The sequence below is a fragment of the Magallana gigas genome, chromosome 9 (assembly GCF_963853765.1).
Source record: "Magallana gigas chromosome 9, xbMagGiga1.1, whole genome shotgun sequence".
In the NCBI taxonomy this organism is placed as follows: domain Eukaryota; kingdom Metazoa; phylum Mollusca; class Bivalvia; order Ostreida; family Ostreidae; genus Magallana; species Magallana gigas.
The window spans coordinates 11,275,056-11,300,405 of NC_088861.1; the positions used below are offsets into that span (position 1 = coordinate 11,275,056).

The 25,350-nt window shown below is 32.2% G+C and overlaps 1 protein-coding gene across 1 annotated transcript in view; it reads left to right on the forward strand.

The window, feature by feature from the left end:
- LOC105343987 (single-minded homolog 1-A) overlaps positions 1–13,004 on the forward strand; it is a 35,281-nt gene extending 22,277 nt beyond the window's left edge. The window contains exons 3-11 of the mRNA XM_011451529.4: positions 2,321–2,421; positions 2,792–2,881; positions 4,276–4,411; positions 4,691–4,764; positions 5,067–5,254; positions 8,704–8,810; positions 9,832–9,973; positions 10,297–11,472; positions 11,828–13,004. Coding sequence (XP_011449831.3) covers positions 2,321–2,421; positions 2,792–2,881; positions 4,276–4,411; positions 4,691–4,764; positions 5,067–5,254; positions 8,704–8,810; positions 9,832–9,973; positions 10,297–11,472; positions 11,828–12,029 — 2,216 coding nt within the window. The 3' untranslated portion in view covers positions 12,030–13,004. The remainder of the gene's footprint in view (positions 1–2,320; positions 2,422–2,791; positions 2,882–4,275; positions 4,412–4,690; positions 4,765–5,066; positions 5,255–8,703; positions 8,811–9,831; positions 9,974–10,296; positions 11,473–11,827) is intronic.
- Positions 13,005–25,350: the final 12,346 nt, after the last annotated feature.

The following is a 25,350-nucleotide window of genomic DNA, read 5'->3' on the forward strand; positions in this document are numbered from 1 at the left end:
AACGGGAAAACGAAACTGGTTGCGTGATTCCGGCAAATCAGGATTCGCCAAAGCATTTGTAGGGGTTAACAGCATGTATGTGTCATAATAACAACTCGCAAACATTGGTAAGAAAGTTCAAGCCATTTGATATAGTTATCACTTTTAGCAACCCGTTCAAGTTGGCGTGTTAGGGGACTTTTTATATCAATTGGAAAGTTTCGTGCTGTTTTAAAGTGTGTTCCATCTCACTCAAAGTATGAAAGCGTCCCCCTAAAATTGATATTGTTTTACGAGGCCGGGTGGTTACCAGTGGCTTCAAAATTTACTTCATTCATTTTTTAAAACTAAAATTATCAGGTAGGCATCATTGCACGATATAAGCAACTTGAAAACATGTTAAAATTATTAATTTATTTCTTTATTAAATATAGCTGAAATCAATCTTTAATTAATTTTAATTAGGCCTAACTCTTCTTTTCCGAAATAAGAGATACTCAAAAGCTTAAGTTAAACCATTTTTTTGAAGGCATTTTGATATGATTATATATTCTTGAATTTAATTCAGATAATTGAAGAAGATAGAAGATAGAGAAAGATAAATTACCTTTTCGTTAATTATGACTTTTTCCGTACAAGTTTTTTCAGTCATGGCGTGTTTGAAGCATGTCTTAATTTTGAAAAGCATTGACATTAGACTAAAATTCTTGACGAATTTCTTCAAAAGAGAAAGATTTTGCACTGTGCAACTAAAACAAAGGAATTAAAGGACACTCATCAAAATAATTCTATGTTCAAAATTGACAGTTTCAGCATGTGCTTTCAAACCATCGTTACACAGCAGACATAATCGTTGTTCTTTTGCTAGCTAGTGTGTGTGTTTTTTAAATTCACGATAGAAATATGGATGCGATATAATATAAAGAGATAATATCTTTAGACGTTTTGTATACCTAACAATAAGGCTTTGTCCCACCCCTAATTCTCTCAGTTTTTTTCTTGACGCTCTCGCCGTTCATTCTTCCTGAGCGCATAGGCTTCAGAAACTAGATACTGGGGTATCTTTTAGTTTATTCTTGACCTTTCGCAACTCCCTCAAAAATTGCGGATAATTAGTTCCCATGAATTCTCTACTGCTTCTTAAAGAGGTTATAAGGCATTTTCCGTCTAAATGAACAAACACAAGAACGCAAGTCTTTGCGCTGTGCCGTGGTCCGCCATTTGCTTGCCTCGGCGGTTCTTGTATCTCTCCCCCCAAAATAGGACCCAACAGAATTCCTATTTGTCATAGTAGATAAAATGTCAGTGGATAGTTTTTTATCTTGCGTATAATTTGATATGAGAACAAGTTCTATTCTGTCTTCCGATATCAGCTTCATTTCTTAATCTGATCTAATAGTTGAATGACAAAACCCTTTCTGTTAAAAGTTTCTCAAGTATAAACATTCTAAATTGTTACACCTCATTTCAGCCGAGATTTATCCCCGTCCCTGGGGTCATTTGATCCGCACCGTGGCTTTTTACGGGCCCAGTATACGGTGTTTTGAGTTCAACAGAATTCGACCTTACAAGGAGTTGGGCTCTGTGGTGATTCACTGTTGTATTTTGTTACGTGGAATTCATCTATTGCATCAGTTTTCGAAGTATATTCTTGATGTGCTGATAACAATATGTTGATGATATTGGGGTCCATAAATTCCTCAGATTTACTTGTAAACGATAGTAGTAAAATGATAATGATATAAAAATTCTTTAATTAGTTATGGCTTATTTTTTTTTCAATCCCGTCTTTGAATGTTTTATAGCCCATACTATATATCCCACTGCCTCTAAATTGCATCCAACAAATTGTTTATTAACATGAAACTCTTATCTATGCATATATGATTTTGAAATTAAATTTTGTCGATAAGTTAGAATGCTGATTTGTTTAAAATATTAAGAAACGACTATAATTCATTGGTTAAAGACCTGTAATGCCAATGCATACAATTTGCAAGTCATTTAGTTTATTGCGCAAAAGATTTTAATTATTCATATTTAATATGACGGAAATTATGCATTACAAAATTATAATATAACATAAAACAGGTTATTGCACACATGATAATTATGAGAATGATATTAAGAATTTTTATAGATATATATTTGCTGCTTATTATTAAAAGAAAAAAATCAACAAATTAAAAAGAATTTTATGAAGATTATATAAATTTTGTACATATAAATCTTGATAACTTAAGAATTCAGATAGTTATATATATATTACATTTTTTGTGTACATGTACTTTGTAATAAATTCAGATAGATTAAAAGCATTTGTTGTCCTCCCTTTTTCCAGCAGTCCTCCCAGATCGGTATAACCTGGACAGCCACCACATCATTGGACGATCTCATCTCTTCCATGAACCCGGGTTTTCAGAAGGAGACAGTATATTGCAGGTACTGTCAATTTTCGAACAATTAAATTCAAAAGTAAATCCTTTTTATTTTGTTCCATTCACATGCGTACATCGCTTCTTCGTTTCTCTGCATAGTCATACATTTATAATATTCACAAAATATTTTTACTCACCATTAGGATTGAAGCTTTGAATTTTGTAAAGAAAATATATATATATATAAATATATATTTTGAAGAAATAATAATTCTTACATATGTATATATCAAACTGTTGCAAATACATTAAAGAGGATAAACATATGTATATAAATAGTAGAATATTTTGTATCGGTTTATTATGAAATAGGAATTTTTGTTTCATTTTATTTTAATAACATGTAAAACATATATTTCATGCTTATTTTTCAGGCTTTGTACGGCTTTATGGTAGTCATAACCTGTGATGGGGAAGTCTTCTACGCCTCTAGAACCGTGGAACAGTATCTCGGATTTCATCAGGTAAGAAAATAAATTCTATAATTGATATATATAAAAAAATATATTGGAACTTAATAAACCACTTTAAAATTATGAAAAAAAATAAATTCTATGCATGCAACAGTTATATGCATGTGTAGATTATATAAAAAACTACCTAAATATGATAGTTCCTAATTACACCTAGCTCTTTTGTGCTTATAAATTTACAAAAATAACTATATTGTTCTAGTGGAATTAGTTCACAGTGTATCATCATAAAGCAGGGCCGCGCACATCAAAAAATAAAAATTGATTGATATTTTTTAATACATTGTATTTGAGAATTATTTCATTTCTATCTACAACTGCTGATGTAAAGCAAATCTTGAAGGAAACTGTTTTATTCTCCTTCGTAATGCACAGTAATGATGCAGAAACTATCGATTAGATATTAAAACTTGAGTCTTGTGACAACCTCTTTGAATTGTTTTTTTCTCATGCTCAATTTAACGACATCGTCCCGACAAAAATTCAATTTTCCGATCCTCTTGGAAGTAACAGATAGAATCGCTTTAAGTAATATCTTTTTACCGTCTAAATGATTTAACTTGATGCCATGTAACTATGGCTTCAGAGGAGTGTAATTATCTCCCTTAATGTTTTTGCCTTGCCGTAAACATCCCTGGTCCCTTGTCTTTCAAGTTTTCTGGAAATTGAGCTGAAAACTAAAGGAAATCTTCTAATCATAAATTTACTACTCAGATGATACCAACGTGCAAATTTAACTAAGCGCTTTTCCTTTGATCTCGCCGTGTGGTATTTTCTCTATGTGACCCAGGAGCTTACGATCAAAATATGATTTTCCTTCCTTTTTTGGACTTTTTTTTTTAAATCAAAACTCATCTTCTTAACTTCAAAGAAGGCGGTATAATAAATAAGACCGGCTGAATTATGACTATAGGCATTCAAGAAATAATTGTGATTTAGTATTAAAAATGTAACTTTATATACCATCGGAAGAAACAGCTGAATTACTAGGGTGATAGAAAATGCAGCGTATTTTGTTGGATGAAACACTGTCTCACTTAAAAGGATGAACATTTATTTACATCATCATGAATCGGTGATGAGTTGAATCAAATTATACCTGTTTTATTCTAATACAAAAACTAAATATCAATAGTGATTTTCCTTTTCCATATTCGCCTTCAGATTCTATAATTTCAAAGAACTAAACTCTCTTTTTTGGATGCTTTTTTATTTAATATCTAAATCAAAATGAAGTTTTTAGCCTTTTTAAAATGTTTGAAATTTTTGTTATCTACAAATTGCATTTCAATAACACAAATATTGCCCCTTTTTCATATACCATAATGCAATATGACAGATCATTGCATAAAAGTAAGGTAGGATGGTAACATTTCTGCTTGCAGTCTGATATCATCCATCAAAGTGTTATGGAGCTAATCCATTCAGAAGACAGAGAAGAATTCAAACGCCAGCTTTCTTGGAACTCCACCTTACCTCAAGATAAATCCACCATGTCTCTCCACGAACTAATGATGCCAGGTTGGGCAAAATATCTCCATTTTTAAAATTGTTTTTCAATTTTTCCTTCATCTTCATTGAACCTTCGGATTTTAAGCAATTTAACATGTGTTCTCCTTTCTCGGGCTTCGCAACACACACAAATAAAAACTTGTTCATATTCGATCTATTTAAACCTAACATAATCATATTCGTGAATGTCATTAAGGGAAAATAATATTGATGATTGCATGCAGTTTATTTAATTTTAAAAGAAGAAAAAAGGAACCACCAAATATATATAAATATTCTGTATTTCAGAAAACGCCCGGTATTTACACAGGTCTTTTACAGTCAGATTTCGATGTTTACTGGACAACACCTCAGGATTTATTGTAAGTACAATGTAGCATACCACAATCACCAATTCTTAAGTTTATTAATTTATTTATTTAACATACCAGTATATTTACTAGATTCAATTTGACCCCCCCCCTCCAGAAAACTGTAAAATTTACCAGATTGTCATGATGATTAAAGTATATTTCAAGAATCATATTGAATTCTAGAAGAGCTTGCATCAAACATTGTTTTATTAGATGCCCATTCACCGTAAAGTTTTAAAATTTGTTAACGCCGAAAAAAATCAAGACTATAGTTCTGAAGCAGCTCACAATTTGCTTTTTTCTCACTGTAGACGTTAGAAATCAGTGGATGGATACGAGTTTTGCACGGCCAGAACGTACGGACGGAGGAACCACAGCTAGCTTTGTTTGCCACATGTTGCCCATTCGGTCCACTCTCGCTAATGGACATTCCATCACGAGAATTGACCTTCAAATCAAAACACAAAATGGATTTTTCTCCAATGTCTATGGACAATAGGTATGTGGTTAGTTAATGCTTGCTTGTATATGTATAACTAACTGCTTAGTTCTGTTCCAAGTTCTGATGGAATTCGTGTTGATACCCTCTGGAAGAATATTCGTTTTGCAAAAAAAAATCCTAAAAATAATTTAGATTAAGGAATCCATTTTTTTTTAATTACATGCATGTTTTCTAAAAAAAATAAAAATAAAGGACTTCACCGCACAAAACTCAAAAATTGTAATGAAGCACAGGTGCTGGGTAAACTCGACTTGTGAAAATTCATTCATCTTATCCTAAAGAAAAGTCCCTTTTTAGCTCAACAACGACTTTAAACCGCACAAATTAGATTACTCATTTGATTGAAATTTCAATACTATTGTGTAATTTCTAAACCAAATACCACAAGGGAGGACTTTATAGAAATATTACAAATTTGAGGTCGGTGGTAGTCAATACCGATATGGAAAAAGGTTGGGTACTTTACAGAATTTAAATCTAGGGAACTGTGATTTGGCTATCAGTTTTAAAGACCGGCAAGCTGTTTTCTGAAACCCCAGCCATTAATCATATCTTTTTGATGACATAATTCAAAAACACGATCCACATAATTCCTCTCTGATTTTCGTTATTTTGTTTTGGTTGTCATTTTAATTTATAACTCTTTGACATCTCGTATCCTTCAAACAGTGAATTATTATTAAATTGACCATATCAGATAACGCGATGATGACTTTACAGATTTGACTATATCTTATGTTAAACGGATTTCAGCTTTCGTGAACTCTAAAGAATACACAAGGATCTTCAGATAAAAGCTTAAAATGTGTAATATAGATAGTATATCAAATCTGATACTCAAAAACACAGTGTTACTTTCATAATAATGACCGCTTAATGTAAAGTTAATTTCATTGACACTCCAGTGTTAGAACACCTAAATCTCCCTAAACGTACACATATATACATATCAGATTATTTATCTGTTATTAAGACATTTTCAAGGTTGAAATTAACACCGGATGTGCCCATCAAACGATAAAAGACAAAGTAGAAGACGAAGGAAATACGACAACCGTACAATGTAACCACTTTCGGTAGCATACATCGAACGAATTGTTTCTCTGTCAGGATTCGTTCAAGCAGATATTGTTGCATGATTGTGTCTTGTCCGTGACGTGTAGTATTTTTCACGGGTCCAAACCATGTCGGACAAACACGAAGGAAGATACACTTTTTGTGAATGAATAGGGAATATTTATCGCCTGTTGTCTGTCTAATTTGGGGCAATTTGATCACGGGAATGTTACATGAGTATTTTGTGAATGAAAACTTTCGCCTCGTAGTAAAGAAGGGTGAAATTGACATTGAAATTTATTTGACCCGTGTTCACTTAACACGCCATTGTTTCTTTCGGTGTAATAGACATGATAAGGTAATACATGTTTAGTCTTTCACTGCCCCGACAATGTGGTAGCTGTCCTTTATGTGTTGCAAATTGTAACCAATTACATTAGAGTAATACATTACTGTAAAAAAGCAGAGATATTTTTAGCACGCAAACGATAAATAATTACTACTCTCTGCATACATTATCGGCTTGTAATAGAAATTTAGAAACACAATATTAAGCGTTGATATTTAAAGAGGTAACATGAAATATGTTTCACTTTCACTAATTGGCTTAACTCAAAAAGTCGTTTTGAGAAACTGAATTATTCATTCAAAAAATTCCCTCTATGGCTGAGACAGTTATTAAATGATTAGACAAATATTGGGATGATACAGAATATCTTAACTATCTGTTATTGTTAACTGCCTTCAAAACTATGTTACTTACTATTTAGAAAACTGCATGTATAATTTAAGTGTTATTAAATTTTTATAAAACCAGACGTCTGCGTTGAATAAATCTGGTGGTGGATTTCAGAGACTGCAAAATTTTCTGGTTTCTTTTGTTTGAATATACATACATATACATGTATTTAAAGGCTTAAGAAATTGTTTGAAATATAAAATATACCAGAATGATTTATATGATTCAAGCAAGAGCCAAGACTTGCTTAGTGGTAATTACATGACATGGGCAACGTTTAAAGTTATAAAGTCACTGTGACAATAAAGAGTAAGCCTCAAAATATCAACAATGATTTAGCAAAAAAATTAAATATACATAAAACGGTCTGAACTGTTCATCTATACCGGACTTAAATCGGATCGCATTTCGTATTTTTTTCTGATTTTCATTGGTTAAAAACTTTTGTTGAAATCTAAATTTGTTTTGATATATTCTTAGGTTGTAACTTAATAGTGTAAGACATGTCATGAATAGCATGATAAATCCCATAAAAATGTAAATTCGTGCCATAATTTGTCAAGGTTTTGTGTACTACTTGAAATTTAAAAATGAAAGAAATTTACATGTTAACATAAATCCTCCCACACCGAACTTGTAAAAATAGCAATCGTGAGATTATAACTGGATTTCACAAAAGACGGTGATAAAATAATGAAAATGAATATCTGTCAAATAAATGTTTTTGCCCATATTGAACTTCGTCATTCGAAACGTGCATGATATATCGTGGGTAGTTCTTTTATTCCCGATGAAGCAAAATAAACATGCAACGATGATGCAACAAAATTCACACATTTAATGGATATCTGAAATGCCATGTGTTTTAAAAACATAAACATAATTCCAGATATATAGTTCACTGCATGACTTGAAGTTTTTTATTGTATAGATACAGTATTAAACAAATGGTAATAATTTTTACATATAATATTCATAATTATTTCATAAACTAGTTTTATTAACTTGCTAGGATTTCCAAAAAAATAATAACAACATATACATATATATTATTACTAATAGTACAAGTGCATAAGAAATAAACGTAGATATGTATTTCAACACTTGAGTTTTGGTGCTGACAGTTATAATAAATAGAATCTGCATGCCGCAGTCTCAAATAAATATTTGTTATACAGATATGAAAAAAAGCTAAACAGACACAAATTATATACCGGTTGATTTTTATAATTGAAATTTACAACCCCCCCCCCCCCGCCCTCGAATAAAAAGTACATGTTGATACCGATAATCTGTTTTTGTAAACTGATGATGATTACATAATATTTTTTCGAAAGAGATCATATTTAATATTTATTTTTGTCTACATAATTCATCTAAAAACAATTTTTAATATTCAAAATTTAAACAATTTTCTGCCAAATGTCTGTGACATGCTGATTGTTTCATTATCTTCAAACTAATATTTTCAAAATACATGTATGAATTAATTTTAGTTTGCCTTGTATTATGATATTAAAACAAATTGATGGTAATTTTTGTAAATACATGTACATGATACATGAATGTATGATATTCATGGTCGGGTTTTTTTTTCATAATACAATAAAGCATCAATACATTTATTTTAATATGCAATGTTTCTTTCCAGGGGAAAAGCGATGTTTGGATTTGCAGACAGGGAACTGGCGACCAAATCGGGATATGATCTTATTCATCCCGATGATTTGAACTACTTTTCATCAGCTCATCAAGAATGTAAGCATACATGCAACAATTAATTAAACATCCATAATTTGATATCAGCATTATATATATATTAATACTGCATCAAGTATGTAAAACTATATTCCAAAAATGAATATATATATATATGTAGTATCAATAATTGATATGATCATCATAACTTTATAAAAAAAATATCTTTGCAAGCAAATAAATAAAATTAAATAAAAACCCAAAACAAAACTTTAAATTAAGTCTCTGGTAAAACTTAAGTGATTCATAATGTTTTGTTAATAAATAATTTTATTAGGAAACTGCACACAAATTGTTTCAAAACCCATACAATTGTACAACACGCATTCCCATATTTGTATCCCATAAACTATTGTTATTCGCATAAGCTATTCTTATTCGCATAAGCAGAAAAAAACCCATCATATCCCAAACATTTTTATTAACACTCAAATTGAAATTTAACCTTTTTAAAATTTGGTAATTTAACGTAATCCTTTGCTCTCGATTACTATTTAAAATCACCCTGGCAGCTAATGACAGTTCCTCTCTGTGGCTCCCGGCCTTTGTTTTTCGGGCATTAGTGTCTTCCGAGTAGGACAGAAGAGCTCATGCTGTCGCCAAACATCAATATGTATAGTAACTATGATCCGCAATGTCACACATTTTTCGACGAGGAAGGAAAATTCAATCCTCGAATAAAACAAAATTGACTCTCGGGTTATTAGTATTTCCCCTGACTTTTTTTAGTTACATATTGTATTTCAATGATTATGACTACAATTTGATATGTCTATGAATATTTTGATAATTATCATATTTAATATTCATATTACAACAGAGACCAAACTAATCATTAATAAATGTATAATAAATGACCACATAAATAAATTTTGTTGCTTGACTCAATTACATCCCAAAATAAATCGAAACAAATTACATTCTATTTATCATGTAGACTGATTTTCATTTTCAGTACTGTTAACGGTTTTTTTTTCTAAAAATGAAAAATAAATGTTATTTTTTTTCTTTTTGTTTAAAGTGATTAAAACCGGAAGTTCCGGTCTGATTGCCTATCGCTGGTGCACGAAGGACTTCCGGTGGCTGTGGCTGCAGTCGAGCTGTAAAGTCATATACAAGAACAGCAAGCCTGATTTTGTGATATGCACCCACAGGCAACTGACGTAAGTGTGTTTAATATCTATACAACGTGATACTAAAATAATTGAAAAAAAATGGTTGGGGTATATTGATAAGCCTGTGGTGCTTAAAAAATATCGAATATAGTTTTTAAAGTTCGCTAGAATTCTAAAAAAAATTATGTGGATTTGTTATAGACAGAGCAGTTATAGAATAAGTAAGAAAGTTGTGTTTACGCTTAAAAGTTGACTTGAGTGTATCTAGTTGTAAAGCTGGGAAAAGATGTGTTGAGTCGGTTTATGGATAAATATTGAATAATTAATCATTAATGGACGAGAAGTTTCAAAGCAATACATTTTTGTTTTAGGGACGATGAAGGTGCTGATTTGTTCCATAAGAGAGGGAATGAGTTTAAGCTTCCTTATCCATTGCTTGACCTTGACATTTGTTCAGGATTCGACTTTCCAAACGATGAAATCGTGTCCAAAATGAAGAATGTGAAAAACAAGAAACAAAAAACCTGTGTTCGAGAAAACTATGTTCAAAGCCCGGGTCGAAAGCGAAAATGTTCCCGGGAACCTGTGCTAAATGGTTATGCGGGATATCCACAATATAATGGATACGATGTTGCGGATTTCAAACCCGACCTTTTATACCCGTATCCCTCTGCAATCGAGCCCGACATTTATCGAGGTTATGCCAGTTTCCATGGATCAGTGTACCCTGGGACGGAGAGTTATCGTCTGGCAGACAGTGAGAAGCACGCCTACACTAATGGATACTATTTAGACCCTCACAGACAATACCAACATACGCTGGCGTATCCCGGCAATGGCTATTCAGACTTGATGGCTCAGCCAGCCAAGTTCGGTTACGATGTGACAAAATACGGATTCAATTCCTACGACTTAGACATAGCCAAGAAAGCCCATTACGGAGAAGACGTCGGGCGATACGACAACGATTATAGAAAATATGCATACGAGTATGGCAACGATAGACTTCCTACGAGACTTAACGGGTCTATAGAACCGGTAGATTTGAGGTCGTCCGCCATGTATAATGGAGTGGACGGGATTGTGGGACATAATCCCTGCCTGCCGCCGACGTCTAGTTTATTCAAGGAAACCAAAGTGATATGTTCTCCGTCTGATATTGGGGCGAATCAGGGAATGTCTTCAACGATGCCACTCCATCACAGTTCAGTGATCAAAAACGCTGCTAGTCCAAGGTCAATGCAATCTTCCAGGAACTCGGACCATATGGGGGGAGGTTCCCCTGTGAATATATATAACAACAACAATAACAACAATTCAGCGCGGGTGAACGTGATAAACAATACGGCGTCGTGGCATTGCACGAAGCCGAGTCAGAACATCCATCCCAGCCCTATCTCTACACCGAGGTCTGACCCCGGGGAGAGTCCGAAACTCAACTGTGTCAACAAGAACGAAAGCTCGCTGCTCTCTACGAGTAGCCCTGTCACAGGCGCCACGCCCGCTTCAGTCATTCATTCTGCAATTTCCAACCGAACACCTTCTAGGTTCGTGTTTGTAAAACATGAATTCTAAATTTTAACTTTTATATACTGTGGTTTCATAAATATTCGTTTGAGCATCAATTTTTCGTGGGTTTTGCTGATGACCCAATCGAAAAAATCAAATGTTCATCCGAATATAAAAGTAGAAAATGACATATAATATCAATATGAACATTTTCCACGACTTTGTATATCCCCGAAGCCGCGAGAAATTTAACTTTATTCAATAAAAATCTATATCCACAAATATTTATGAAACTACAGTAACAATATGTTTACTGATCTTAATTTTGGACCTATGTACATGTGTTAACAAATACGATTTGTTTTAATGCAATCTTTTTGTTTGTTTTAACAGAATATACGACAAACAGCCCATGACCGGCGGAATACCAGTCCCCGTTGTGAAGACATCACCTTGGTATCAATACCCATCATCCCATGCTGCATATGGCGACCCAAAAGACTGGTCTATTCAGGACGACATGTATTCATGTCACCAAAAGCGCGGACTAATATCTGACAATTTGTCTCACCTCTCTAAAGTCACAATAACGTGATTATTGATTTATCGATAATTTTTCTGCAACATACCTACTTTTATTATATGATAAATTGATGTGTTCATTTATATTTAATGGAGAGGAAATTGCCGACTTCAACAGATGTTTTGATAATTATCTTCTTTTTTTGCACCACTTACGAAGTACTATATAGTAGTTGTAAAATATAACGGGTAAATTCATCACGTTAAAAAGTAGTTACGCTTTTTTATCACATGTTCCGAGTCAGCTTATTCAATAATCCATTTTTTAAAATATTCATAAAATGACAGAAATATAACCAAAATCTCACGTCTATTTTTTATTTATTCATCATGTTTCAAAATACGCTCTGTTTTATAATGATATATTTATAACAAAATATGGTTAAATGTGATGTAGATTAATGCAAAAAAATTATTTAAAGTAAATTGTAATAATCACCTGTAATTTAATCATTTAAAGTTAAAGGACATGTGAAATTTGAGATCTGAAGGAAAAAATTGGGACAAAAGCTTGGAGTTTCGGAAGAGAACGGTCGTGATAAAATAAGAAATGTCAACCCGTTTTTTGACATTTTCATTTTTAATATACGGTAAAACGATTGAAATGCCAAAAGAAAGAAAAATGCACTGTCCTGTTTTTTTTAATTTCATTGCATGAAGTAATGAGACAATTGGTAGAAAAGGTTTAATTTAAAAAAAAAATAATGTTCATGTATTGGAATGCGCATCAAATGTGTAAACCACTGGAATGTTTGACACCTTATTCATGAAATAATGTGTATCGTAATGCATTACATGTGTATAAGTCACTGGAATATATGAAACCTTATTTAATTGTCTTTTTGATGTTTAATTGATTGTATGATATTATATATGTCCTTTGTTGAAGGTAATGATCACTATTTAAATTCGTAAAATTTATAAAATGTGAATATATATGATCAAATATTGTTGTCACTTTTGTTAACTAACGTATAAGATATATATATATATAAAACAAAATGACATGAAATTGTATCTGAATAAAATCTGAACAAAATATCAACAAAATGGCTTTGGATTACCTTGATTATCGATTATCGATTATAGATCCACATGGAGAGTCTTTTTGATCAGTTTAACTCTCAGCAAATGTAATCAGTTTCTGGTTATGAAATTTGAAATTATTTTGAAAATTGTTTAGAAATACATGCATTTGGCATGGATAATTTTGTTTCTTGTATCAAATTTAATTTTTGCCTTAATATCAAACATTATATCTAAAATATGATTTTTATCTTCAGTCTAGTTGCTTTTTTAAACTCCGGTCTTTATGTAAATTGATTTAATCCGTTAATCAACGATAAGATCTACTAAAAGTAATTATAACCTTTCCAAAAAATATCAATCGATCATTATCGCGATTTCTGCATTCTTGGCAGGTGACGTTGTTTATAAGGTCAGGAAATGTTTAGAAACCCACAATAGAAAAGTGACATCCGTGAATCGCCTGGTCTTTCTATGGTTTAAACGTTATTGACACATAACAGTGGATAAATGAACTGCAAAATAATTTTAACAAATTATTTGTTTAAATAATAAAAGGTGAATTAGTGCAGAAATGGTATTAAGGTAATCAATGGTCTTCAAAGTCTAGCTGCTGAAACAAAAAAAGGTTTCTTTTTTTTCGTTTTGTGACTAAAGAAGAATGGTGTAAACGGAGATAAAGAAAATAACTCCTCCGAACGGAAGAAGTTGGGAAATAAAAAGGTGTTAAGCGTAACACTGCATTTAGCGTTTTCATTTTTGTTCCGATGGAAAGCTGGAAAAAGTCAGAGAGAATGACAGAAATAAATTGACAGACGAATGACTTTGTCGAGGCCAATAGAAAACAGGGCATCTGTCGTCCGCCATAGCTGATCGTCTGCATCTTCACACGCGAATGTAGTCCCAAAGTTGCCACGGATGAATAAATTTTGTTCCAATTGGCACGCAAGGCTTAATATGTGTATAATAACTGGTAACTCTGTATCAATTTTCTTTCACTCGAGGGACGAGAGCAAAAATGGGAAACTGGGCACTCTTAAATTAAAATTGAATAGAGTTATTACAGAAATAGCATTCAAAAGAACGCCAATATGATTGCTGTATCTTTCATCTCGTAGAAATGATTGCATTTTTTCTTCGAGAGGAAAAGAAACCATTATTTGTCCATCTTGGGTACACTTAATTTAAACCGAAGACGCATCAATCCTGGAAGAAGTTTCTGCAAAGGGATTACCAAAAAAGGGTTATGGGGAATCTAGTATTCAAAAAAATACATTCACAAAAAAACCTAAAATCCAGACATATTCCGTGACATTCTGATATTCGTCTTGAGCTATCGAGCGCTGCATTTAGATAGGACCTGGGCCAACAAAATAACTACTAGCATAACTTAATTGAATGTAAAATAATGCAGTTGCATGCCTTGTGGAAGAATATTGTCAGAAACATGGCTGTAGGAAAACAATTATAGCGCGGTTAATCTGATATTGTTGACCCTTTCTTCTATTTTCCCTCTGTATAGCCAGAGGTTATTTCAACGGTCTGTTACATCACAGCTTGAAACAACTCTTGGGTGCTCATTTACCATATTGAATTCATATGCGTGTACATATGGAAAAAAAAGATATAGAATATTATATACAATGTATAGAAGAACACTATAATTGTGTTTTGCTCGTTCTCATTAACATTTTGGTTTGAATTTTAAAAGGAATGGAAGTTTTATGTCATATTAGTAACTTGTCCAACTGAATACTTAGTATTTACATGTACCTCATCAATTATATAATCAAAATTTTCAAGTTGAAATAACTGTTTAAATCATCATTCTATTTGTTTTTAAAAAATGAAACCAAAGAAATAACTATATATTTTCATTAAATTAACACTTATCTAATTGCTTTATAAATAAGATTGACAAAAAAAGGAAACTTTATATTAAGTGTTTTATCCAAGAAGAATTCATGACATTGTGCGACTATTATGACATTTTGCGAACAAACAAAACATGTGTATAATTTTACTGCTGAACTCCGTTGCGCCATCTAGAATGTCTTGTGATAACGATCACTAGACTCACTAGAAAGCTCTTTTGGAAATGAGCTGCAATGTTTGGGTGGTATCGCTACAAATAACAATGCATTAAACGCTCAGGTGATGCAACTTAACCATGAATTTGACAAGTTTGATTGGTGCAATTTCGCTGACATATGACCTCCATTGTATCAACAGCTTCTCTCTTGGCAGTTCGTAATTCCCTTTCGTTTTTTGAAATATTTCATTTTAATTTTGACTTTTTTGAAAAAGTGCTCTGTCTTGGAGAAAAATTTCACTTTTTTAAAAATTCATATTGGGAATATTACAGAAAAAGGGGCTCTTTTTGTTCTACAGCGGGTCTTTTGTATAATGAGGGATTGCTCCTGGTTACAGGGTTACAACAGACTGGAGGAAATGGGTTCTGTCATGAACGTAGCCATTGCATGAAATCCACCGAGCGGAATCTGTATTCGCGGTCACCTAAGTGCTTGCTTTTCGAATCCGGACAAATTTTATCGGCATGACTGCAGTTTTTTTTATTTTGAAGCAATTTGGTTTGGGATGTTTTTCTGCGCTCTAAAAAATTTTTTTTTTTTAAAATAAAAATAATCATGTTTACGATACTGTATTGACATCAAATTGGATTTTTTGTCATAAGCATATGAATAGATGAGTATCTGTTTGTCGGCATCATCAGAAATGTAATTGTGTTTGTGCTGTAACTCCCTAAACGCTATAAATTATAGTTTAGCCTGTTATCTGTCGTTTGAACTGTCAAAAACATCATTTTACAGGAAAGTCTCTCCTTCGTGATGAACAAAATAAAATAAAGATCAAAACTAATTGGAAAACTTGTATATTTCACGTAATTACATCTGCTTCCGTCTCTCATGGGGTAATCTGTCTCCAGCTTTCAGTACAAAATAATATAACAAAATCCAAAAAAAAAATCCACATAGTATCAAAGAGTTCATTCAAAATTAAAGAATAAAACTCAAAACTTTGAAATAGTAAACCAAATCTGTTTGTCCGAGACAACACAACCAAAATTAATCGACAATTTTTCTCGGATGAACCTTTAAACCAAAAAGAAAACCTGTCGATAACCAAATGGCGCCATATTAACAAATAAAACCACGTCCCAAATCACGAAACTGGGTTTCGTGAGAAACGCGAAGTTTACGACTTCCACAAAGTGACTTCTGGGCCACAAGCCTTGTCCTAGCACACAATATCATAGTGTATTAAAATATTACGCCGTTGATCGGTCCTTGTAAAACCACACGCAATTGTCATATGATTGAGGCCTGTTTCTTATAGATACTCTAATTAATCTATGTTTTTCATCAAATGTGAAAACACACGGAACCAACCAAAATTTGCATGTATCATGCAAAATGGCGGAATAAAAACTGCAACCTCTGTCACGAAGCGTTTATTCTTGGGGACGATTTCAAGGAAGAAACAATAAATGTGGTTATTCTGTTAAAATACTGAGAGCTTGTTACGCCATCATTCGAAATTGAACAATATTTACACGAGTTTAACTTTATATCATTGTGTACACCTCAGTGTCAAAATTGTTTCCTTCAAGTGGGTCTTTCTTGGGACACTTGGAATACTTTTTCCTTAAAAAGTATGAAAGTGAAAATTCTTCATTTGTAAAATGGATATATTAATAATGAAACCCCTGAAATTTCAACAGTGTTTGGTCTTGGAATTTCGAAGATCTTGTATGTATGGATATGAAATTCGATGACAAAAATTTGAAATGGATTTTTAACATGCTCAGTAGTAGATATTTGGCTGAACATGAGGGTCTGTGGATTTTAGTGTAGTCTGGATTACTGTGCATGTGGTCATCAGGAATTACGGTTTGAGAATTTTCAACGATTTGAAGCCATGCAGCGTAATAAAATTCGCACGTGCCGTTTCATAATAGAAATTGAATAATCGAAAATATATATTTACATTCGTCAAGTTATATTTGGCTATATATTTTTTTAAATTGTCCGTTTTGTTCTTTATCATTTGTTTTCATTCAATTAAATTTTGTGACAAAAAATGATCTTCAGAAGAAAATAATTGTAGTGCATTACACTTTTTAGTTATCCAATGGCCGACTTTACTGCTGATCACGTGATTATTCAACCTATAATGTATGCATAAATGTTAGATATCATATAAATATAAATCTGATAAGAAAAACCTGAATTTTTACAAAAGCACGAATGTGAATCAAATCATCTATAAAAAAATATTCCAAAACTTATGATTTTAAATTTACACTTCACATTAATATAATTTTCCCTCTGTAATATACATGTATAAGAATGCATATAGTTTTTTTAATGTTCCATTTTATAAAGATTAACAATAACTTACTAATAATGTAGCTTTTGCCAATCTGTACTGTATTCAATTTTATTATAATTTATAAGCATTCTTATATCATGAAATGAGCAAAATATTTGAAAATATGAGAATTACATTATTCTGTGCTTTAAAAAAAAAAATTATTTCGTTTTTCAATATTTAGATGATATACATGTATATTAAAGTAGTTTTTAAAGGGGCATGGTCACGATTTTTGTCAAAAATTATTTTTTCGATTTTAATGCCTACAATACTTCAGTGAGGCATTTTAAATAGGCAACCAATATTTGAATGTCATTTGATGAGTCATAAGCAAGTTACAGAGCTTACAATTCTTCGCTAGGTAAACAAAACTTTTTTTACATTTTGAATATTGAAGTGAAAATTCCAGTTTTAGACCTAAAATGAATGTGTTAATCGTTAGGAACTGTTTATTTATGCTTAAAATGAATAATTAGATAGACAAATCAGCTTTTAAAAGATTTTTTACTGGTATATTGAACCTATGTAAACAAAAATAGGGCACGAGCCTTGTTTACATGACGAAGAATTGTAAGCCCTGTATTTTGCTTAAAACTCAACGACTGGCACCCAAATTTCATTTGATCATTAGGTATGTATTCCTTCAGCATTACAAATAGTAAAAACAGAAAAATAAAATTAGACCAAAATCGTGACCATGTCCCTTTAAAAAGCCACATTCATAACTCTTAATCTTGACTAAATCAAACAGTTGAAAATTGATTTTAATTTCTTTAAGATTCATTGTTTTAGATTGAAATTCAGTACTTTATCATTTCTTTATATTCACTTTTTTCATTTGGAAGACTTGGAGGGGTCTTAGATATTTAAATGGTTTTTATCTATATAGGCGTAATATTCTACAAATTCAATCGTTTTTAAAAGGTTTATGAAGAATTTGTCATTTTGAAATATTCGATTCCTAGATCTTGAATCCTAGATCCTACTAGCAAATCACATGCTAAAAATTAAAAATAAATCTGGGGTTTTTTTTTATCATCGAGTCATCAAGATCATGCAAAATATATCGTTAGTGAATTGTTACACTTAATACATGTATAGGTAACAAATCAAAGGTGAGTATTTGTATTAATATTAAAAATATAAATTCAAAAAAATTAAGAAATGTGTTATCATCTTTATAAAAAAAAAATGAGCGTTTAGAATAAATGCAAAAAATTCTTCGATTTTGTTTTTGTTTATTTTTTCCCCCATTTATGCTCTGTTGATATATTTTTCTTTTTTAAAGGACGTATGGGATACCTCCAATTTGTCGTACTTTCTTTCGAAATGAACAATGAAATTCGATCAACATAATTTCATGCATATTAATACATGTAGTCTTCCAACGCAATAGTGTAAGGCGTCTGCTATTGATCTGCATGTCACGAGTTCGTATTTTTTAAGTTTTAATTTCTCCTTTCTATGCATTTTTAAATGTAAGTTCTGGTCAAAGTTAAATAATTTGAAAATTACAAAACGGTGGTTATAGTTTAAATAGATGTTTTGTTTTTATCCACATTAATATCTCAAGGTGCCCCATACCATTGATGATTTTGTAGCATCAATTCATGAGTAAATGCAATATAATTGATAAGTTTGAAAAAACTTCAATGAACATATGAAATATACATGCATGTGTTTTACTGGTACCTTTTTTGCCCAAAGTCATAAGGAGTGATCTAGTACTTTGATACATACAGTTCAAAGTTTAATGATTAATTATCGCAATTCTAATACTAGTATTGATAATGATATAATACAACTTCATATTAATATTAATATTTTTTCCTAGATGTAATTTGAGGGATCACAGTCAAGATGTTGAAAATTTAATGAAACATAAATATAGTCCATAGAAAATGCATTTGAGTATTTTGGTATAGATGTTTAAAATACGGTTGAAATACAATACCGTGGCGATATGTGACAATTATGAACCTATTTGTCGCCACTATGTCGATTCACACCTAGAGATACGAATTGAGTCAGATCATTAAAATGTAATCTCATGTGGGTTAACGCTTCTCAGAATCAGAATTAATCCAACAACTATGCTATCAGATTCTCTTTATGAAACCCGATTTGTTTAGAAATGCAACAAGTGTTACACACATTTTCCCTCTTTCGTAGATATAGAAATTCAGAATTGCATGATAAAATCTGATTAAATGAACTTCCAGCGATAATAGAACTTTCATATGTTGCAACAGATATACCGGTATTTCCAGTCAACAAAGAGTCTGTCCACCATCTTTTAAAGAGAGAGAGAGAGAGAGAGAGAGAGAGAGAGAGAGAGAGAGAGAGAGAGAGAGAGGGGATATTATATAGTAGTATACCTATACATGTTGTTATAGAAGATTAGTGACATATAAGTGACAGTTATAGTACAGTTAGCAATATTTAGTTGGTAAAGTTGCAAAATCAAAATCAGTAGTAACAGCTTGTATTAGGAAGAGGTGCCGTTGCTGTGTTACTGTGATCTGATGGAGTTTGAAGTTGTTCTTTAGTAGTTTAAGTAAAATTATTTTTAATCTAAAAAAAATCATCGCACCTTTGCTACAGTTATACCATGGCAATTAAACAAACAAGTACTGTGGAAAAAAGGTGGATATTACTTTTTAATAATTTTTCTACAATTCAAGCACAGTGCACTGTAAATTAAGGTAATTCACCAGATGTTTTTGAACTCACAAATCTGTAGATTTTTAAAGACCGAACACAAAGGTAGAAGTAAGAAAACAAAGGTTAAATCAACAAAGTAAATCAATTTTTCTCTGACGGCCACTGATTGATTTTCAGGTGTTAATGAAGGCTAAATCCGCCCATTATCTCAAAAGAGTCTTCGCGGGTTTCTAAAGGTGCATTAGTACACAATTTCCGGTCTTTCTAGCTCTACAAGACACTGTCATTTGTCACGGCCGTGGCCAGAGATTCAACATTCTCGATTCGTCACCTGCGGCGTTTAACACGTCACAGCAAGTACTGGATTCAGTGCACGACCGGGGGTCTATGTCATCCGTATCTTTTAAAAATCAAAATTGATATTCTTGCTGGCCATTTGAAATTCGCTTCTGAGCATCCCATTGTGATATTTACATGAATAACATGTGATTTTATCGAAAATGTCATGTGAATTTTGAATTTACCGGGTGGCAGTAAATTCAAAATTTACAACATGTTGTCATGTTGTAAATTTTATATTTACTGACAACCGGTAAAATCAAAATTTACAACATGACAAAAAAAAAAGAATATGAAAAACACGACAAATGTCCAAGTCTGGTGTTGGACATGCTAGTTTTCTCTCTGTTAAGTTATTTAAGCAGTAAACGATGCTTTTGGTGAGAATAAAGTGTATTACTTATATTTGTTATTTAATGTCATTTTTATAAAGTTTTTCTAAATTTTGATTAGAGTTGTTGTGTTTATGCAGTTATGAATGCAACTGGTGGTTGTAAGGTTTATAGAGCGATTATACAATAGCTACATGTACATGCATGCAAGCATTGAATAATCAAAAAAACTTATTTTTCTACGATCACATTCTTGAGCAAGACAATCCAGGGTCCCTTGCCGCTTTTACTCTTCGTGACAACATTATTGGATAGTTTTTGATCCATCGAACTATCATTAAGGTTGTCTAGTCAATACCCTTTTTCCAAACTCTTTCAAAGACAGAAATATAAAATGTTTGCCAGCCAAGGAACGCTCAACTTGTATCGGAGACTTCTCTTTATTCTATGTAATACAGTTTGTAACTATATGTCGTTTTGGAAACGATTTGCTTTTATTTAGAATGCATTGTAAGATATTGTCAGAAAATTCTGTATTCTACGAAGGAGTGTAAAAATGTGTGCGAATAAATAAATTTCTGTATTGAATATCTAAAGTTTTGTCTTTAAAACTGTTATTATTGTGTGTGTATTGCTGGTTCAGTTTTGTGGGGAAAAAACCATTTTGCTTCATCGGCAGTTTTTTCTTTGCTTTAAGTAAGATTTCCTTGACACTCAGATGAATATTTTGTCAGAAAAATCAGATGCTTCCTAGCACATTTATTTTAACAAATTACGCATCAGATCTTCCAAAGAATTTTGAATAATATAGTTTTGGTCGTCAATTATCATTTAGTATTTAATTTAGTAAAGATTTTTTTTTAATGTATCACTTTGAATTTTGATATTTTTTCCTACATATATTTACATAGAACTATTCTTCTCAATGAGATCAAAACAGTCTATAAATAGCCATGACTATCCAGTCTTCTGAAGTTATAAACATCTACAACAAATACATGTATTTATTGCATTTGTTGCTCTTTATACATTCACTGAGAGATTATATATATTTTTTTAAAACTAACCAATGTTGCATGCGAATAAGATTTCAAAAACACCTATAATTACACAACTTTTACCACAATTTCATCCGAAGAGACCCAAAGAAAAACCAACAAGCAATTAGCGCCATACTTTTGTTCCATCTTCTTTCGTTGGTGTGATTTTTTCCCTGCGAAGACAAAAAACAGGTTTTTCGACGATGTAAGATTTTTTTTCACCTGAAAGGAGAATGCAAAATTCATGTAGAGGTTTCGTGACAGCAGGCAATCCGGATAAATCAGCGCCGTACGCGGGGGCTTTTGTGTCTTAATTAAATATTTGCATTATGGAACATTATCGATATTGGACTTGGGGAATCTTAAAAGAACTTGATCAAATGATAAATCGTCCGCTGCCTGTCTTATTCCACCAATATAATTCTTGATGAAGAAAGTCTTGCCACATCGCAACATATCAAGAAAAAGTGTCCAGGGTCGATATATTTTCCATTGTACGACTATGTAAATTAGTGGAGACTTGTTTGAATTGATGATGACGATGAAGGTTGGGTGATAAAAGCAAGACGATTTTTCTGTCTGAGGAAAGCTGATTTCTTTAAAGACCCCTTAATGCTCTCGCATCATTTCATGACTTTTTTAATGGGGTATAAAACAAATTAGTTCGGATATGTTTTTTGATATACATCTGATTATTAAATTTTTTTAAAATTTAGTATCCAGAATAAGAATTAAGGGATATTTTGCTAGACTTTTTTTAAATAGTTATGCCGTCCCATCATCGACATCTTTTCGACAGCAGTCTATCACTTCCTCTCCAACATAGTGCTGTGGTTGAGGGGAGATTATACCCTTTCCCTTTCCCAGTAGAGCTCTGTTCAGTGTGTAGGTTACGGGTTCGAATCCCACTGAAGGGCATGGATTTGGATGCTTTAGTGTACAGATGGAGAAACCCTTACAGTTTTATAAAAACCAGTGACATCTCTACACACAGTGGTGCTCTGCATCCTCAATGCATAACGTATAAAAAAGAACATGTGGACCAACAACTAAAAAGAATACTGGAGGAGGACCAACATATAAAATAGAATACGTACAGGGGGGGGGGGCAACATATAAAATAATATATGTACAGGGGGCAACATATAAAAATATAATACGTGAAAGGGGGCAATATAAAAGATATAATACGTGCATGGAGGGGGCACAACAAGCATATTTTTAATGCACAAAGTATTCTATGTTTCAGATTCATATTTATTTCATATTCTGAGTTGTTAAGTTCACGTGACTTCGGGTACATTTTTTGTGGCCAAATCAAATCAATGATTCTGACTGTTCGAAGATTAAACATAAATATACGTACAGTGTATCTGGTATACAAAGATTTCATTCTAAATTATTGACAAGCTGCATTTAAAGCGAATCTTTAAATGTACATTCAATTAATTTTTTTAAAAAACAAGATGGTCGATTATTAGAACCATTTTAAGAAGGCATTGGACCTTCCGTAGGACGTAGCTATCATTTCTTGCGTCAAAACTCGTTGAAAATGAGCTGGATTCAAGTGAAATATGCACCGATTGCATATTCTTATCGAAATCGTGTTGATTTCTTTGAAATAGACAGGCATACTTCACATTGCTGTTTGACACAACTACTCAAAGTCCAAGCTCTTGTTAAAATGGTTATATAAAATAAGAGTAGTTTAGAACAACCACACTTAGTCAAGAACAAAATTACAAGATTATCTTTCTTTTCTTCTAAAGATATAAAAAATGTTTTATGCTCATTTTGAAAATATTTTGATTCTCTCAACAAGGTTAACAAAGCTGAAACTGTTGTGAAAAAATTCCTCTTACTTTTATCATATTCCGTCAACTCTGTGGCCTGTGCTGAAACCAAATCTGTATATGATATGAAACTGACTGCATTTTTCTGTATTGCATTACATAAGTATTACATAAGACAGCATGTCATTTATGAAATGATGAGCCATTCTGTATACACCGACTGTTTGGGCATGATTTACATGCGCACTTTAACTAGTTTTGGGTTTTTTGGTTGCAAAAAGGTTTAAAGGTTATGTTGACTTCTTTAAAATCTATAGCTTTAGAACAGTGCATCTTTCATCATTCAAAAGTGCATGCTATAGAACTTTAATAAATCTGATATGTATAAATGACTATATCAGTTTTATTCATTCAATCTTCTTGACCCAAGACACCAAGGTTTAAAATGTCGTCTACATGTCTTATAGGAATTTTAAGCCAAATATCATATTTTTAATTACATCCAAATATCATCATTAAAATTTAAAAGCATCAAAAATGCGCTTATACATGTACATTGTAGTAGTATAGCATGACTGACGCTATAGACCCGTATTGCAGTTAAAAATTCCAAAGAGTCACATATCGTGATTACATGTACAATTATTTTGCTCTTTTAAAAAAAAATGTCAAAAAACTACAAAAAACATTTTTTTATTTAATTCTTCATACAACTCGCAAGTTTTCATAATAAATCAGTCTCATCGGTAAAATGAAGTGTAGCGACCGAACAGAAGAAATGAATGTCATGATGAGCAACTGAACACCCCCCCCCCTCCCCTTTCATCTATTGTTTAATCTGCATCACCTACCGTTTGTTACATGTACATGCATGCAGTTCACCATGCATGTTAAGTTGCGGGAATCTGTAGAGCGAAATTAGAGAGGATCAAGACATTCCTCCTGGAAAATTCAAATTTCTTAAAGTTACATAGTAAATTTACAGCAAAATATGCATCGGACCCCTCCCCCCCCCCCTGTCAAACTTACCCCCCCCCCCCACCAATGAAAAATTTTCTAGGTCCGCACATGAAGTCATCCCTCACATTGTGTACATGTACATGTAGTTTCAAAGTTTGGTCTTTCCTTTATTTTTTTTCCCTGCATGGGTGAAGCTGTTCTGTCTTTTGATTTCCGGATGTATTTATTTCAACTGAACTATATTTGAAATATAAAAACAATACTTGAAACAATGTGGAATTTTAAATCATAAAAAAGTGATATCTCGTCTCATAGATAAAATCTAGTTAGTATTCGTAAATGAAAAAAAAGTTTTTTTTAGTATATTTTCTTCTTACATTATCGTCCAAAGTTTGAATTCGTGGAAATATACTGTAGTATGATTTCCCCAAGAATTCGTGGAAAATATAAACTTTGCATTTTACCAGAATATTAATTTTAAATATCAATTTAAGGCAGTTTTTTCCTATCAAATTTTCTAAATTTGTTTAGGGATGTTTGTCCTTAATCCGTCTCATTTTCAACTCGATCCCCGGTTATCGTGTGATATCAACTTTGAGTTGGACTTAGTTCATCCGATATTACCCCGGGGTAGCTGATGATGTGTCCCTGGTTACTTATTACAAATGTATGAATATTTTAGAACTTGAGCGGGATGTTCCGTTTCCTTTTTTGGTGTTTCAAAACTGAAACTTGTTTTCCAGGGTGTTTTACTCGAAAATCAGTACTCTGGACAGGGATATTTG